We start from the raw sequence: 16,912 nt of genomic DNA on the forward strand, positions 1-16,912 counted from the left end.
GAATGGCAATAAATAGCCTTACAAAGGAAACTGAAAATAAAGCAATGCAACCCACTTACTAACAGTTTTATTTATGCGGTACACGACTAGAGATTAAAATCAACCAAACAACTTGTCCCTCAAGTATAGGGATTATTAACCACTACTTGTAGCAAACCTAAAAACGAGGAACCTAACTCTAACGGCTAGGATATCCTAACAACTTCAACATCCTCCTTTAAACTGAATACGAACAACAATCAGTTTATACTTGAAAGTAAACAAACACCCATTAACTCCTGCAAATTTTAGAACATGTTTAACTTCAAAGGCTTTGTCATAATGTTTGCAACTTGCTTCTGAGTAGAACACTGAGCCAATTCCACGACTTCATCCTTAATGAGATCACAAAGAAAGTGGAAACGAACATCTATATGTTTACTACAACCATGCATTACTGGGTTCTTTGAGAGCATTGCTGAACTATTATCACAAAAAACAAACGTGGATCTGCATTGTTTATGATTGAGCTGCTGTAAAATCCTTCTTAGCCATACTGCTTAACATGCACTTGAATCTGTAGCAATGAATTTAGCTTCAGTGGTGGATAATGTGACCACATGTTGTTTCTTCGAAGACCATGAGATTGCTCTTGAACTCAGCATAAAAACATACCCTGAAGTACTCTTCATGTTATCTTAATCACCAGCGTAATCACTAACCATGTAACCAATGAGATCTTCATTTCCTCCTTTCTTGTAGAACAACCCAAAATCAATTGTGCCCTTCAAATACCTTAACACCCTCTTTGCTGCCTGCAGATGGAGTTCAGTGGGACGTTCCATATACCTACTAATTAAACTCACAACGAACATAATGTCAGGTCGTATGGTAATCAGGTACATAAGACTCCCCACAATTTGTTTGTACATAGTGATGTCAACCATGACCCCATCCTCATCCTTCGTCAGCTTAAAACAAAGAACATTAGGATTATGCACTAGAATGCACTGATCCATGTTGAAACTTTCCAATACTTCCTAAGCATATTTTTGTTGGCCAACATAAATACCTTTTAACCTTTACACCACTTCCATCCCAAGAAAATAACTCACTCTTCCAAGATCAGTCATATCAAATTCAATCATCATAGAACACTTAAACTCTTTTAACATAGACTCATCATTTCCAGAAAAAAAAATAAGATCATCAACATAGAGACGTACAATTAACAGCTTACCTCCATCCATTGTTTTAACGACCAAAATGTGTTCATGTGGGCACTTTTTGAACCACTCCTTAATAAAGTAAGACTCTATATGACTATACCAAGCTCGAGTAGATTGTTTAAGTCCATATAAGGCCTTCTTAAGCTTGTATACTTTATGTTCTTCCCTTTTTTTTTTTAATAACATGAAGGTTGTGTAACAAACACTTCCTCACTTAATTCTCCATGTAAGAACGCTGACTTGACATCTAGCTGATAAACTGACCAACTTTTCTAGGTTCAAAGTGAAAGTATAACTCTCACTGTGTCTAAGCGAGCTACAGGTGCAAACACTTCAGCATAATCCACTCCATAACTGTACCCTTTTGCAACTAAGCAAGCCTTGTATTTTTCCACTTCACCATTCTCATTAAGCTTTGTTTTATAAACCCATTTAACTCTAATCATTTTCCCTCCTGATGCTAGCTTGATCAACTCCCATGTGTTGTTTCTTTCTATGGATTCAATTTCCAAATTCATAGTTTTCCTCCACTTTGCATTCTTTTCAGCTTCTTCATAAGTGATAGGATCACTGTCAACAAGCCAAGCTAAATGAGCCATGTTTTCATCTTCAAAAAGGCCTTCTCCACTCACATATCTCTCATCCATGCCGAATGTCTTCTAACTCGTCCGTCATTGGAAGTGGCTTCATTTGGTGAGTCATGAGAGGAATCTCCTTTTGATAGGTGATTGTTTTCATCTGATTCTTCACTATCTAATGCTTCTTCTTCGATGAGGTTCACATCTGCATCATCTCATGTATCCTCTTTCTCATCTTGAAGGAAAATTTTTTTCCTAACTAAGAACATATGAGAACATATGAACACATATGCAAACTAATAACACATTAAAGTAGGCATGCATTAAAAAAAATTATAAAACCCATGACTTTCAAAGCCTAGTGAATGGTGAACCACAAGACTCTTTAACAATATTAAAAAGAGGGAAGGATTTAGAGATTCATTACCCTTGAAGCTCATCCTTGTTTACACAAGGGATTCACCTAAGTGGAGGGCCTTCAAGTCACCTCCTAGCTCCTTGGATCTTCATTGGGTTTTTCTTCCTTTTGATGCTCCTTTGCTCCTTGAGGATGTGAGGAAATGATGTCCAAGAACACCAAAGATTTGGTGTCTCTAAGTCTCCACACTAAGGATGAGGTGTGAAGATGAAATGGATGACTTAGAGAAGAAAAGATTGCTAGCTAATTCTTCCCTAAGTGGCCGGCCTCCTTTTAGAAAAAAAAAGAGAGAAGGTGTTTCTCTTCTTTTCTTCAAGAAAACCCTAATGAGAAAAAGCTATAAAGTTGACTTTATACTACATCACATGTGAGTGGCAAACTTGTAATTAATTCAAGTTTGCATCCACTCACCCTTATGGCCGGCCTTGTCTTTGTTATTAGGCTAATTGCCCATTTTGTTTTAGTTGTCATACAACTTAAACATAATGGGCCTTGTGGACCAAAACACTTTTGGGCCCCGAAACCCAACACCAACTTAAAAGCCCAATACGAACCTTTCGTAAAATTAATTAACTAATTAATTAATCTTCACAATTCTCAATTAAACCATTTAATCGCTTATCCATCTCATTTATATTTAATCACTTTCATCCTTACTCGGTGTACGATCCACTAGGTTTCAATTAGCGACGCAGTGGGCAATTGTTACTCTTAACGATCGATTGTGAATTGAAACAACATTTCAATTCTCCCTTTGTTGAAGATTAGTGTTTGCTAATCTTCAGGGCTTCCACAAACCATGAGTGATACCTAGCAGTATGTCATGGGTACCCAAGCTAAGTAGAAGTGGTTGGAGAACCTATCCAGTTACAATTACAATGCAATACGATCCTTCTCTAATACAATACTCTTAATCACATTGTTTGAGTGATAATTTGTTTTATGTCTACTATCCAATGTGATACTTCTTTATATGATTCAATTGAATATGATTTGAAACAAACTTCCTAAGTCATATTCATATGCTTTTGCCAAAGACTCCCGAATCATATCTTAGAGTATTCTCATTCCACCATGGAAGGTTAGAGATCTCTTGTTGTGCATTTATATGCCTACATGACTAGATATCTTGACCCCAACAATGCCGTGGACACTCTCGATGGAATGCATTTGACATGATCAAAGATCAAGGACCTAATCATTAGACATATATGATGCCTCAGGTCAAAGGACTACTTTTCATATTGCAACTAACAAGTTCTTACATGACATGTATGTTCGAACTCTTTTTTTATCGTTGTTCAGTGTACTTGATCACCCTTTCAAGCACCTACGTGTTTGTCTTAGTGTCCAACACTAAATGACTTGAGACTAGTCATACTCACGCTTGAGTTGACATAACACATACTAACCTTAGTGGATTGTCAATGCCCAATTGGCAATCCTATGGCTAGGAATGTTTTAGGAATGAACATAAGAGAAAGGTCTTGTTAATCTAACTTACTTAGATTACTTCTCTCAGATTAAATACTTTCCTTGGATTCCCTTATTGCTTAAACACATGATACAATAAATAGTGATTAACAATAAGCTTTGCCCTTCATTAAACATATAATAGTTTAATACAATAAGTATTCCAAAAGCTATTACATCAAATGAGTGGCTTTGTGGGCATACTTCCAATACATCTTTGGTCTATTCAAGATCAACCATGATTGTGGAGCCAAAAATATTCACAAGGCGACACGTGGGTTTTTTGGACAAAAAGGACAAAAATACCCTCGAGGCATACCGGGTCTCCTACACGCGAGCAGTGGAGAATCATCCATCAACCAAGTCAGAAGTACCCAAAATGGGTAACAATTCAAAACCTATTTCATATATGTTTTTACCTCATTTTTTCCTTATTCAATTAGCCATTTATTTCAAACATTCCATAACATCCTCAACCAATTAATATAATCAATATATTAAAGGCTAATTACATCACCAAATCACCCCAAAATCACACCAAGGGCCGGCCATTCCCATCCAAAAAGAGCCTATCATATTCTCTACCTTTTCCACCATTTTCCCTTTTTAATTACACTAATTAGCTAGCCAATTAAACCCATAACCATCAAAACATTCCTTTATGTTTAAATTAGCCAATTAATCATAATAAATTGGCTAATTAAACCTAAAAACCCTAGCCACCTCCTAACTCTATAAATAGGCACCTATTCTCACCAAAAAAATCAATTCCAACACTTTGGCAAAAATCCCAAAATTCTCTAAACACTCTTTCTCTCTAAATTCTAACTTTGGCATCGGAGGTTCTTCGGCCAAAGCCCCCCCATTCATCGTGGGCGCGTGAGGCTCTTGGCCTTAACCTAAGGTGTTAATTGTTTTGTAGGTGCAAAATCGTCCAAGATCGAGGAGGAAGAAATTTGCATCCACAAATTGGTGCTTTCATTGAGAGCTGAAATCCATACTCGTAGAAGACTCTCGCACAAAAAGGTTTTTTCTTTATTTTCTAGTCCATTTGAATATTTTTCATACGTTCTTCTTATTAGAATTTTTTACTTGCAAAGGTTCTTTGATAAAACGTATAAGCAAAATATAATGGCTAGAAATTTAGAAAATTCCACAAGTGAAAATTCTAATGTTCAAGAAATGGGATTGCGGAGATCCGTGAGGCTAAATGCGACAATAAGGGGAGCGGCATCATCATCACGAGCTTCCACCATGGGAACCACCGTGGTGGCTACCTCGGTAGCCACCCGCGGCGAGGTCCATGGTGCCTTCACCACGGCCACCATGGGAACCACCGCGGTGGCTACTTCGGTAGCCACTCGTGGCGAGGTCCATGGAGCCTTCACCACGGCCCAGAGATTCGTGAGGCAAAATGCGACAATAAGGGGAGCGGCATCACCACCACGAGTTTCCACCATGGGAACCACCGCGGTGGCTACCTCGGTAGCCACCCACGGCGAGGTCCATGGTGCCTTCACCACGGCCACCATGGGAACCACCGCGGTGGCTACTTCGGTAGCCACTCGTGGCGAGGTCCATGGAGCCTTCACCACGGCCCGAGCCGTGCCATCCAAGGCTCACGGTGCCAAGACCACAATCCAAGCCGTGTCATCCAAGTTTACGTGGACCCAAGCCCAAGCCTCGCATTCACATGCACCGCGCATTGAGCAGCCTGCTTTCGTTGAGCAGCCCACTCTCGTGGCCCAGCCTGCTCTCGTGACCCAGCCTGCTCTCGTGACCCAGCCTACTCCCGACGAGCAGCCCACTCCCGTGGTCCAGCCTGCTCCCGACGAGCAGCCCACTCTCGTGGTCCAGCCTGCTTCCGTCGAGCAGCCCAATCCCGTGGCCCAGCCTGCTCCCGCCAAGCAACTTGCTCTCGCGACCCAGCCTGCTCCCGCCAAGCAACTTGTTCTCGCAGCCCAGCCTGCTCCTGCCAAGCAGCTTGCTCTCGTGACCCAGCCTGCTCCCGACGAGCAGCCCACTCCGGTGGTCCAGCCTGTTTCCATCAAGCAGCCCACTCCCGTGGCCCAGCCTGCTCCTGCCAAGCAGCTTGCTCTCGTGACCCAGCGTGCTCCCGACGAGCAGCCCACTCCCGTGGTCCAGCCTGTTTCCATCAAGCAGCCCACTCCCGTGGCCCAGCCTGCTCCTGCCAAGCAGCCTGTTCTCGTGACCCAACCTGCTCCCGATGAGCAGCCCACTCTCGTGGTCCAGCCTGTTTCCGTCAAGCAGCCGACTCCCATGGCCCAACCTGCTTCCGTCGAGCAGCCCATTCCCATGGCCCAGCCTGCTCCTGCCAAGCAGCCTGCTTTCATGACCCAGCCTGCTCCCGACGAGCAGCCCACTCTCACTGCCTATCCTGCTCCAGTGGCTTTCCAAGCAGCCCAAGTCGGCCCAAGACTATCTCAACCATCCGGACCTACCATCGAACCGGGGGCATTCTCACCACATTTTTTCGCGGGTTTGACATTTCCCAACTCAAATCTCGCGCCCGAAGTCTACCACCCTTTCACTGCCCAAAGAGGCGCATTCCTTCCAAGCTCTTCCAATCCAAATGGCGAACAACACTTGTCTCGACAAGTCATAGAGTTGACGAGCGCCCTTGCACAACAGACAACCTTGGTGAATCAACTTTTGCAACACATTGGGATCTAACGTGCCCCGGACGAGGTATCCCGAAGTAGGACAAGGGCAGACGGACATTTCCAGCAACGTCCCGGCAAGCAGCCACAAGCCGAACGTTTGGGCAGTGTACATTCCCGTCTTAGAGCGCGAAGGAGCATGCACTCTCGACTAGGCCCACGGAGGAGCATACATTCACGGTTGGGGTTATACTCCGATAGTCAACATGAACAACCTTCCGGGCAAAGTGTCTATTCGCAGCTAAGCCCACAATGAGCATCCTCCACCTCACATCAGAGTAGGCAGCACGACGGACGGAGAGAAGCAGTCACTCAATCCAACTCAAGTTCAACCAGCAGCATGCGAAGAACTCGCTCGCCTACTAGGAACACATCACATGCACTGCATCCGCGGCATAGACGAGCCAAACACATGGAAAAGCAGCCTAGACCAGCAAGTCATGACTGGGGGCAGCCGAGAGCTCCGCTACCCCAACAAAGGCAAATTCAGGAAGAAGTAGAGAGACTCTTGACCAAGCGATTGCATGATTTCCAACGCAACGAGGTCACCAACGAGGCACTACGACGGAACATAACCAACATAAGCAGGTCACCCTTCACGGAGGAGATTGAGCAGGCAGAGCCTCCACGCGAGTTCAGCATGCCACATTTCACATCTTTCAAAGGGGATGAAGACCCGGAGAGACACTTAAAACGTTACCAAAGTGCAATGATCCTTTATCGAAACAACGATGATCTCATGTGCAAGATATTCGCCACCACTCTACAAGGCGAGGCGCAAGATTGGTTCTACACCCTGCCGCCACAATCCATCCAGAATTTCTACAAACTTTCTTTGGTTTTCACCAAAGAATATTCATCCTATCGCTCGATCAAAAAGAAGTCTGACCATTTGTTCGACGTCAAGAAGAACCCAAAGGAGTCGCTTCGCGACTATGTGAGGAGGTTCAAAGTAGAGAAGGCAAAAATAGTCGGATGCAACGACTCGATAGCTAGAGCAGCCTTCCAAAAAGGACTTCCCGCAGACCACCCTCTATTCGGAAAATTGATCATGAAAGAAGATCTAACTCTGGCAGACTCTTTTGCTTTAGCAGAGAAGCATGCACTTTGGGATGAGGCTCGCCAATGCACATTCAAGGACTTGAAGAAGTACCCGACATCACCTCCCTAGAAGCAGCGGAGGACTTATTCGCATGTTTGACGGTATCTAAAGTAGCAATAAGCTCTACCATCATGCGAGAAGAGCTGGGGGCCCGACTACCTATATTCTACAATTACCTGCAGTCATCATCATGACGCACTATTTCGCCGAATCCAAACCGGCGACGATAAAGGCGTAGACCCTGGCAGATGCAAAGTTTTCTGACGAACGTAACAACTCGGCCCAACGATGCCCCGAAGGCAGTCGATCACACTTTAGCCGCACATATTCCCTCAATGAAGATTTCTGGCATTCGCATGTCAACGGCGCATCCAACTACAAAGGCTCGCGAGCAGCCGTGGTTCGTGGCAACCGACTACTTCACCAAATAGGTGGAAGCAGAGCCCATGACGACCACGATTCAGACGGACATATATCGCTTCATATGGAGGAACATCATGTACCGATTTGGCATCCCTTAATCCATCGTCACCAACAACGGCCTGTAATTCGTGGGCAAAGATTTGGCGAAGTTCTTCCAAAAATATGGCATCAAGCAGCATATGTCCATGCCGAGATATCCTTAAGGCAATAGGCAAGCCGAAACATCTAAAAAGATGGATCTCATCTAGGAAGGTCTGTACAAGCTCAGCAGAATAGGCGGCAAAAGTAATTATACCCCCGCTACCATGAAACGATAAAAAGATCGAAAAGTAGTAGAGCGCCTACAATCTGAAGAAGTACCAAGTGTGACCTCCGACTACATCAAAGCCCGAAGACTTAAGAAGCTCGACGGGCACCACCTCACAAGTCGATGACTATCCAGTTGTTATGCAGTTCCTACCTTACAGCTAAGTTCTCGTTCGTTTCACTCGTTTTTCAATGAGGAATTCAGAAGTAATCACAACTTGGCTCGGCTGCATGCTTACAACAAGTGATCACTCCAGCACTTCAAAAGAAGACTGTGCCCTTCTTAGGGACCCATCGCAGGAATTGCGCCCCCCGAGGGACCAACCATGCTCTCCAGTGCGAGAGGGTAAACTAATTGCTCTCCAGTGCGAGAGGGTAAACCAATTCCCCGACACCCATATGGGTCAGCTCTCCAAGACGGGAGGATAAACTTTACACTCCGAATATCCAGACGTGGATGAGCCTGGCTGCCCTAGTATAACTAGATGCACGATGGCTTGCGCCGGGATTCCTAGAAGTAGCCGCAATGGTCTTTTTCAAGGCTTAGCTAACTGAAGGATTTTGGGTCTCTTGGCCTAATCCGTGGGGAACCGGGCCCTAGAGACGGAGAGGGCACATTACGCAGTACATCCGATGGACGGCTGCCCTGGAATCCTAAAGCTGCTACCGAGTGCACTAAGGTAGCTTACGGATTCCGGAAGACTGCCTACGGCTTGCCCTTCGAGCAGTAAAGCCACGCTAGACTTATACAACCGCACATTCTTGTGAAAGGTTAAACAAGCTAGCGCGCATATACGAAGTTTTATCCACTGCCGACATGCTACGTAGTCGATAAGCTTCACCTCTGCTAAGCGCGGAACAACCTACACCAAGTCCTAAAGTGTTGTGATACTTGCTACGCAACCTACGGAATTGAAGAAAGTCAAGGTTAACAGCCTAGTGGTTACGCGGACTTGTCTTCTTCTGTAAGTAAGGCATCCGGCTGCCAACCCTATGGCTAACAACTTTGCAAAGTTCTACACCAACACCTACAGTTGCATAGGCTACGCGAGCTTGTCTGCTTATAAAAAAGTAGCATGCCTGCCACTGGTCTATCAAGTCTAAAGGTTAGGGCATGAACAAAAGAAGTGAAGATGAAGAAAAACGAAGGAAAACATGTTTATAAACAACTAGCAAAGGCTGAATGAGTTCAAGCAAAACAAGAGTTACAAGGAAAAACAAAGAAAATCCTAAAGGCTACCTAAAATACTACACTACAGCAGCTTGGACATCCCACGACTACTCGGTCGCCACACTTTCAACAGCCGTAACACTCTTAGCAACGGCATCATCCGGCGCTTCACCCCCGGCTGCCCCAGTCTGGGCACTAACTTCTCCAACTACTTCACCAATGGAAGCCTTAAAAGTAAAAGCAAGCAAGTCTTTCGGAGAAATAGAGAAGGTCTTAAAACCTCAAACCCATCATTCTCACCCTTCAGTTGCTCATTCTTCTTAAGCAGACTAACATAGACGCGCTGCAGCTCATCCACTCCCTTCTTAGCATAAGCAGCGAAACGAAGCTCAGAAATTGCAAGCTTAAGATCTTGAATATGAGGCGAATCAATCTCAGCAGCAAATGGAGCAGGCTTTGGCGCCACTTTAGCAGCAGAGTCCACCTTACCACTCTTCATAATAGCAAGTCTCTACAAAGGTGAACCGGACTTGGCTCCCAAAGAACGTCCTGGTACAGACTTCGGCACTGGGGGCATGATAAAACCTTTACGCTGAGCAATCTTATCCACAATTGTACTAGCCATTCTCAACATGGAAGACGCCACATGCTCAGATCTAGCAGCCTTATTTTTCTTCCCATTAGAAGAAGTTATGTCAATCACATACCTCTCGGTAGCAAGCGGACCCTCATGAGTAGCAGAAGAAGTCTTCAGTTTTTTCTTAACTAGGCATCTCATGAGCAGGCGGGGAAGATCTCTTCTTTCCATCTTCATTCATAGTAAGCTCCACGACAGCGATCAGACGAGCCAATGCATCCGCCTTGATCCTCTTTACCTCATCTTTCTGGAGCAGCCCACATTTCTTTCAGCAAAGAAGACTAAGCAGCCAACGACATTCATGGTACTCAGCAAGGGAGCTCAACCCAGCATTCCAGCAGGCAGAAGGCCTGCATGCCCAACATTCCAGCAGCCCATGAGACCCGCAATCTCCTTATTTCTCTCAATCGCCAGCCTGGCCCGAGTCAGGTCCAAGAGCCCAAAGGACATGAGCCATGCGGCTCGCCTAACACTGTGCCCTAGCGCCACAATCCTCGACCCCAGCTGCACAAGCTGCCCTTGGCTCAAGCCAAGCCAAGCTGCCCAAGCAGTGGTCCCTGCCACGACATCTCCTCAGCTCATGCCGAGCCAGCTTCTGACCCCTGCCAGCCGACGTGCCGCACCACCCCGACGGCTACCCCGCAATAGCACTATCCAAGAATAAGGCAAGAAAAATTAAATTTTTCTTACATTGGTGCGGCACTAGGAAGACGAAGAAAGCAACGAAAGACGATCATTTGCACGGGCAAGATGTATAAGATTGCTAGAGGAGGGGGAACAAATATCCTCTAAGCTATCTCTCTCTTGTAGGGTAGAATAAATCGCTCTCCAAAGTTGATTTAATAACCCACTTAAGGTGGACTTAAATAGGCTTTGAGAGAAATTTATTTCCCTTTCCTAGAAGGATCTAATTTCCTATTAAAGAGAGAATCTACATCAAAATAGGAAGCAGTCCTAAGTTTCCTAAAGCAAGAAAATCTCTACACCTGCCGCCCTTTTCTGCGAGCAGCCCAACAGGTGTGGGGGCATTTGTGGAGCCAAAAATATTCACAAGGCGACACGTGGGTTTTTTGGACAAAAAGGACAAAAATACCCTCGAGGCATACCGGGTCTCCTACACGCGAGCAGTGGAGAATCATCCATCAACCAAGTCAGAAGTACCCAAAATTGGTAACAATTCAAAACCTATTTCATATATGTTTTTACCTCATTTTTTCCTTATTCAATTAGCCATTTATTTCAAACATTCCATAACATCCTCAACCAATTAATATAATCAATATATTAAAGGCTAATTACATCACCAAATCACCCCAAAATCACACCAAGGGCCGGCCATTCCCATCCAAAAAGAGCTTATCATATTCTCTACCTTTTCCACCATTTTCCCTTTTTAATTACACTAATTAGCTAGCCAATTAAACCCATAACCATCAAAACATTCCTTTATGTTTAAATTAGCCAATTAATCATAATAAATTGGCTAATTAAACCTAAAAACCCTAGCCACCTCCTAACTCTATAAATAGGCACCTATTCTCACCAAAAAATCAATTCCAACACTTTGGCAAAAATCCCAAAATTCTCTAAACACTCTTTCTCTCTAAATTCTAACTTTGGCATCGGAGGTTCTTCGGCCAAAGCCCCCCCCCATTCATCGTGGGCGCGTGAGGCTCTTGGCCTTAACCTAAGGTGTTAATTGTTTTGTAGGTGCAAAATCGTCCAAGATCGAGGAGGAAGAAATTTGCATCCACAATGATCGCCTCCTTGTGTTTCTCACCCCATTCCCAAGCTTTGTTTTCTTCAAATACCACATCCCGACTTACAACTATTTTTTTAGATAGTGGATCAAATAGCCTATAGGCCTTGAATTCTTCACTGACTCTAAGTAAGATGCATTTTGAACTCTTGCTATCGAGCTTAACCCTCTAACTATCAGGGATATGAACATGTGACAAGCATCCAAAAACCCTAAAGTGTTCCACTGATGGTTTGGAACCACTCTAAGCTTCTTCAGGTGTCATGCTCTTTACTGCCAATGTTGGACTTCTGTTGAGTACATGAATGGTCCAATGGACTGCTTTTGGCCAAAAAGTCCTTGGAATTTTCTTCTCTAAAAGCATGCTTTGAATCATATTCATAATGGTTCGATTCTTCCTTTCCATAACCTCATTTTGTTGGGGAGTGTATGTAGATGTTAGCTACCTTTGAATGCCATGTATATTGTAGAAAGTTGTGAACTCCTGTGATGTAAATTGACCCCCACGATTTGTACGTAAGCTCCTTATACATACACCAGTTTCTTTTTCAACCCTAGCCTTGTAACTCTTGAAGGTAGCGAAGGCTTCTGATTTTTCTACCAAAAAAATACACCCATGTCTTTCTACTATAATCATCAATAAAGGTAATGAGGTACCTTTTCTTGCTGTTTGACATAGGACTTATTGGCCCACATATATCAGCATGCACGAGCTAAATGATTGTTGATGCCCTACATGTGCTTTCCTTTGGAAATGGGTCTCTTTGTTGTTTCCCTACCAACCAATCTTCACATACCTTCACATGAGCCTTAAGCTTTCGTAATCATTTCACCATTTTCTTTTGTTGAAGAATTTTCAGACGACTCCAACTTAAGTGTCCGTATCTGCGATGCCAAAGTTATAGTTGGTCTTCTGTCATAGAGATAAGGCATCTTTGCTCCCAAAGTTGTGAACGAGCCAAGATAATGAGCATTCTTTTGGCTGCCATTGCTATCTCCATAATCAGACCCCGCTCAAGATGAAATACTTTGCACTTGTCATGTTGCATGATAATTGTCAGACCTTTTTCTTTTAGCTGTCCAATACTAAGTAAATTATTTTTGAGGTCTGGCATATAGAACATGTTAGTGATTACTTGCATGATTCCATTCACCTCCATATGCATATTCCTTTTCTCTTGCACATCTAACCTCGAGTTGTTACCCAACTTCACAGATTCCCTGAAGTTGTCATTAAACTTCGAGAAGATCTCCTTCTTGCCACGCATGTGATTACTGCAACCCGAGTCCAGAAACCACAATTCATCTATGCCAGCCTCATTGACATCCACATAAGCCATCAACAACATCTCTTCTTTAGTCTCTGCGTAATTGGCTTTTGAATCTTAACCTTTCTTTGGACATTCCCATTGTAAAATGTCCTAGCTCATGGCAGTTGTAACACTCTAGGGTAGATTTGTCGAACACACACCTACCCCTTCCTCTTTCTTTTCCTCTGTAACCACCACATCCGCCTCTTCCTCCTGGATGATTATCATAAGTCACCTTCAGCGCTTATTCTTCCACAACATGTCTTCCCATCCTTTGTTCATGTACCAGTAAACTACTTTGAAGTTCATCAATGGACAAGATATCCAAGTCATTAGACTCATCAATAGAACACACCACATAATCATATTTAGGTGTCATAGTCTGCAGGATCTTTTCAATGACCACGACATCTCCCATCTGCTCTCCGTGGATCCTTATCTTGTTGGCAATGATGAGGGTTCATGCAAAATACTCATTCACTGATTCACCAACTCTCATGTAGAGTACCTCAAACTCTTTGCTAAGAGTTTGTAGCTGTGCACGCTTAACTCATGTTGTCCCTTGGTACTTTTGCTTCAAAGAGCCTCATATATCTTTTACAATGTCTTTCTTCGTAATTGTCTCCAAAATTGAACAATCAATGGCCTGGAACATATAGTTCTTTGCCTTCAAATCTTTCAGCCTTTGATCATCCACTGTCTTCTTCTGTGCATTAGTGAGATCTGTACCTTCTACTGCTGCAAGGATCCCAATCTCCACCAACCTCCAATATTCTTTGGAGCACAAGAATTTCTCCATGAGCATGCTCCAGTGATCATAGTGTCCATTGAATCATGGGATTGCAGGTTATATAAAGCTGCTTTCAGTGGCCACGATGTTGCTGCTTCACAATAAAACTAGTTTCTAAGCTTCAAACTTTTGATCAGGCCCCGTGATGGGGCTTTGATACCATATGTTAGAACCGAGAATGAACACTTGATAAAACTCATGATAAAAGTCTAAATTGTACTCAATAGCTGGGAGAATTTCTGTTATTGAATTGAAGAATACGAATGGCAAGAATACCCTTACAAAGGAAACTGAAAATAAAGCAATGCAGCCCACATACTAACAGTCATATTTACGTGGTACATGACTAGAGATTAAAATCAACTAAACAACTTGTCCCTCAAGAATAGGGATTATTAACCACTACTTGAAGCAAACCTAAAAACAAGGAACTTAACTCTAAAGGCTTGGAAATCCAAACAACCTCAAAACATATGTCCCCACCATGTACTTCGTCAAACCCGGTATTGTTTATATCACCTCAAATTTGGGTACTTATGTTAAGCCACGGTGACCACATTGCCGAACTATTATCCAGCAAGATCAGTGTCGCCATGCTTTTTTCTCTGGATTTAAGTAGCCGGCGAGACAAAGGTGTTATGCATAACCTTTGGGGCCTGATTGGACTGTCGGTTTTTCTTTTAATATTTTGAGGTGGACTAGTGCCCTCATAACGCAGTAAAGGAGAGAAGGATCACTTCCTAGAGCAGATGATAGCTATAAGAGTGTTAAGGGCTTCCATGGTTTTCAATTGTTTCAGCTATTCCAAGTTTAATGGCGCATCTTACTACCGCGATTTCAACAAATCCGAACACATATTTCAATATCTCCACCTTGGCATGTTCTTCTTCTACTTCTTCCAAAGTTAACTCCCTCTTAATCCCCCATCTCTGTGTGTATGAGAGAGAGAGGGTCTCTTAGGATCTTAATTAGCAGTGTAAATAATTTGTGTGAAGAGATTAATTCCAATATAATTTATTGAAGGTTTGGCCTTGCTTATACATCTCAATTTTTTTCGATAAAGTATTTTATCAAATGGTGCTTGATCAACGATTGGTTTAAGGTTGAAGGTCTGAGCCAATACTGTATTAGTGTAAACTAATATTCTTAATAGAAAACTTCACTTCAATCCTTGGCAAATATGAATTTTAGATTAAAATATGAGTAAGATCAAAATATAATTTTATTCCCTTGATACATTAATAACCTCATTTATTAATTATATTTTGATTTTTTAACTATTTCTCTTTTTCTTCCTAATTTTTAATGTATTAATTTTATTTCATTATAATTTTCATTTTCATTCCATTTATTGAAATATATTGTGTTGTAAACACTTAGATAAACTAATTTTTGTTATACAATGTATTTCGATGTACTTTGTCTTCTTCATTTAGGTACATTAAATTCATTATAATACATTTCGATGCATAAATTTAGGTACACACATTTTGGTATATACATTTCGATATAAACATTTATGTACATTAATTCATTATAATACATTTCGGTGCATTCATTTCAGTACACACAACATTAATTTAATATAATAAGTTTTGGTGCATATATTTTGGTACATACAATTCGGTACTAACATTTAAATACATTAGTTCAATATAATACATTTGGGTACACACATTTTGGTACTAACATTTAGGTACATTAATTGAGTCTTTCAAGTTTGAAGAATGTTAAATAAAATTAATAAATTAAAAAACTCTTTTTTTGGTAAAAAAACAATATTAAATTTAAATATTTAATGAGAGACATTAAATAAAATGTACATTAATTATTTTGAATTAAGGACACATCAAAGGATTATAATAAATATGTAATTTAACACCAGACTTATTTTAAATTTCAAACTTCTTGAAGTATTAAAGTTAAAAAACCTCAGTTAATTAAGATCTAACACCAAAAGATGCAGGTGCTAAGGCAGATGTTTTGGGAGTTTAGTAAAATATTAGTTGAAGACTCGTCTTTTACTGTTGTATCAGAATGCACCATGAACAAGACTACAAAATAATAAGAATATTATTAAATAAACAAGAATGCCGAAATGGCTACAAAACCCCAAGAGATTACATCCCGACTAACTTGTTATTCTACAGAGTTACAAAGTATCATATATATAGAAAACTAACTTAACCCTAATAGGCAAGGAAACGAAATCCTAATACTAACGGGTTAGGCCCAAAATTATATTCATTAAAATAAATCTAAATACTAATATTTTCCAACAAAACATTGATTTGACCTAGCCAGCCAGTCGACCTTCTCTCTCTTGCATGCTCATGGTTGAAAGTGAATCCCACATCAGAAAATTAAAATCATTACCAGACTGTAGAAACCTCTCTTTTGCCTCTTCTTACGTTTCCCTACTTTTACGAAAGCTTTTATCCATCGGTTCAGCCCCGTTAAGGACATTGAAACACGAAACTTGGTTGTTTAATTTGAAGGTTACATGTAGGTATATCTTAAAACTGAGAGAATTAGGGTTTCCGAAAGTATGCTTATTGCCAAAGAAAGTTAAATATCAACCACAACATGTTTCAACTAATTTGATTGGCAACCATTCGAAGACTACAAGCAGACTACACAAAGCAAACATGCCTACTGGGACGGGAAACTTGAAAATACAATATTACACTACACTTATTTGAGAAACCAAGGGCACGTTAATACCAAGGGCACTTTTTAAAACGATTTCCCCTTTTTAGTTTTTAAAACAAAAATGTTATTCGTCCATTCTATTTGTATCATTATTTAGAAGCATCTTCAAAGGATTTAAATTTTGTTCTCTACCTGATAAGTGTTTTTAGAACAAAAAATAATAATGAAAATGATAAAGAACATCTATTAATCACTAAAATAAATATGAAGTTGGTGTTAAATTTGACAGCAACCATCTTTATTGTTAATCTACATCATGTTAAATAAGAATTGACATTTCAATTAAAAAACATTAATACTTTCTTTTTTACTTGTTATTGTTGATGTGTTATTTTTTTTTACTC

The 16,912-nt window shown here is 41.6% G+C and overlaps 1 protein-coding gene across 1 annotated transcript; it reads right to left on the reverse strand.

Annotated features, from left to right (window-relative positions):
• Positions 1-677: 677 nt before the first annotated feature.
• On the reverse strand, positions 678-1,855 carry LOC139188616 (uncharacterized). Its single transcript, XM_070806239.1, has 2 exons — positions 1,511-1,855; positions 678-950 (listed from the first exon to the last, which is right to left on the reverse strand). Exons 1-2 carry the CDS (start codon positions 1,853-1,855, stop codon positions 678-680), a joined length of 618 nt encoding a protein of 205 aa, XP_070662340.1.
• Between the last annotated feature and the right edge of the window lie 15,057 nt (positions 1,856-16,912).

The sequence above is a fragment of the Malus domestica genome, chromosome 10 (assembly GCF_042453785.1).
Source record: "Malus domestica chromosome 10, GDT2T_hap1".
NCBI classification, from domain to species: domain Eukaryota; kingdom Viridiplantae; phylum Streptophyta; class Magnoliopsida; order Rosales; family Rosaceae; genus Malus; species Malus domestica.

What these genes read in the sequence shown, in the direction of transcription:
- LOC139188616 (XM_070806239.1), bottom strand. Translation starts at nt 1,855, where the DNA reads ATGGATGAGAGATATGTGAGTGGAGAAGGCCTTTTTGAAGATGAAAAC. An exon ending in CTGTAGCTCGCTTAGACACA is followed by an intron (nt 951 to 1,510) that starts GTGAGAGTTATA and finishes CTTTGTTTTAAG; the next exon opens with CTGACGAAGGATGAGGATGG.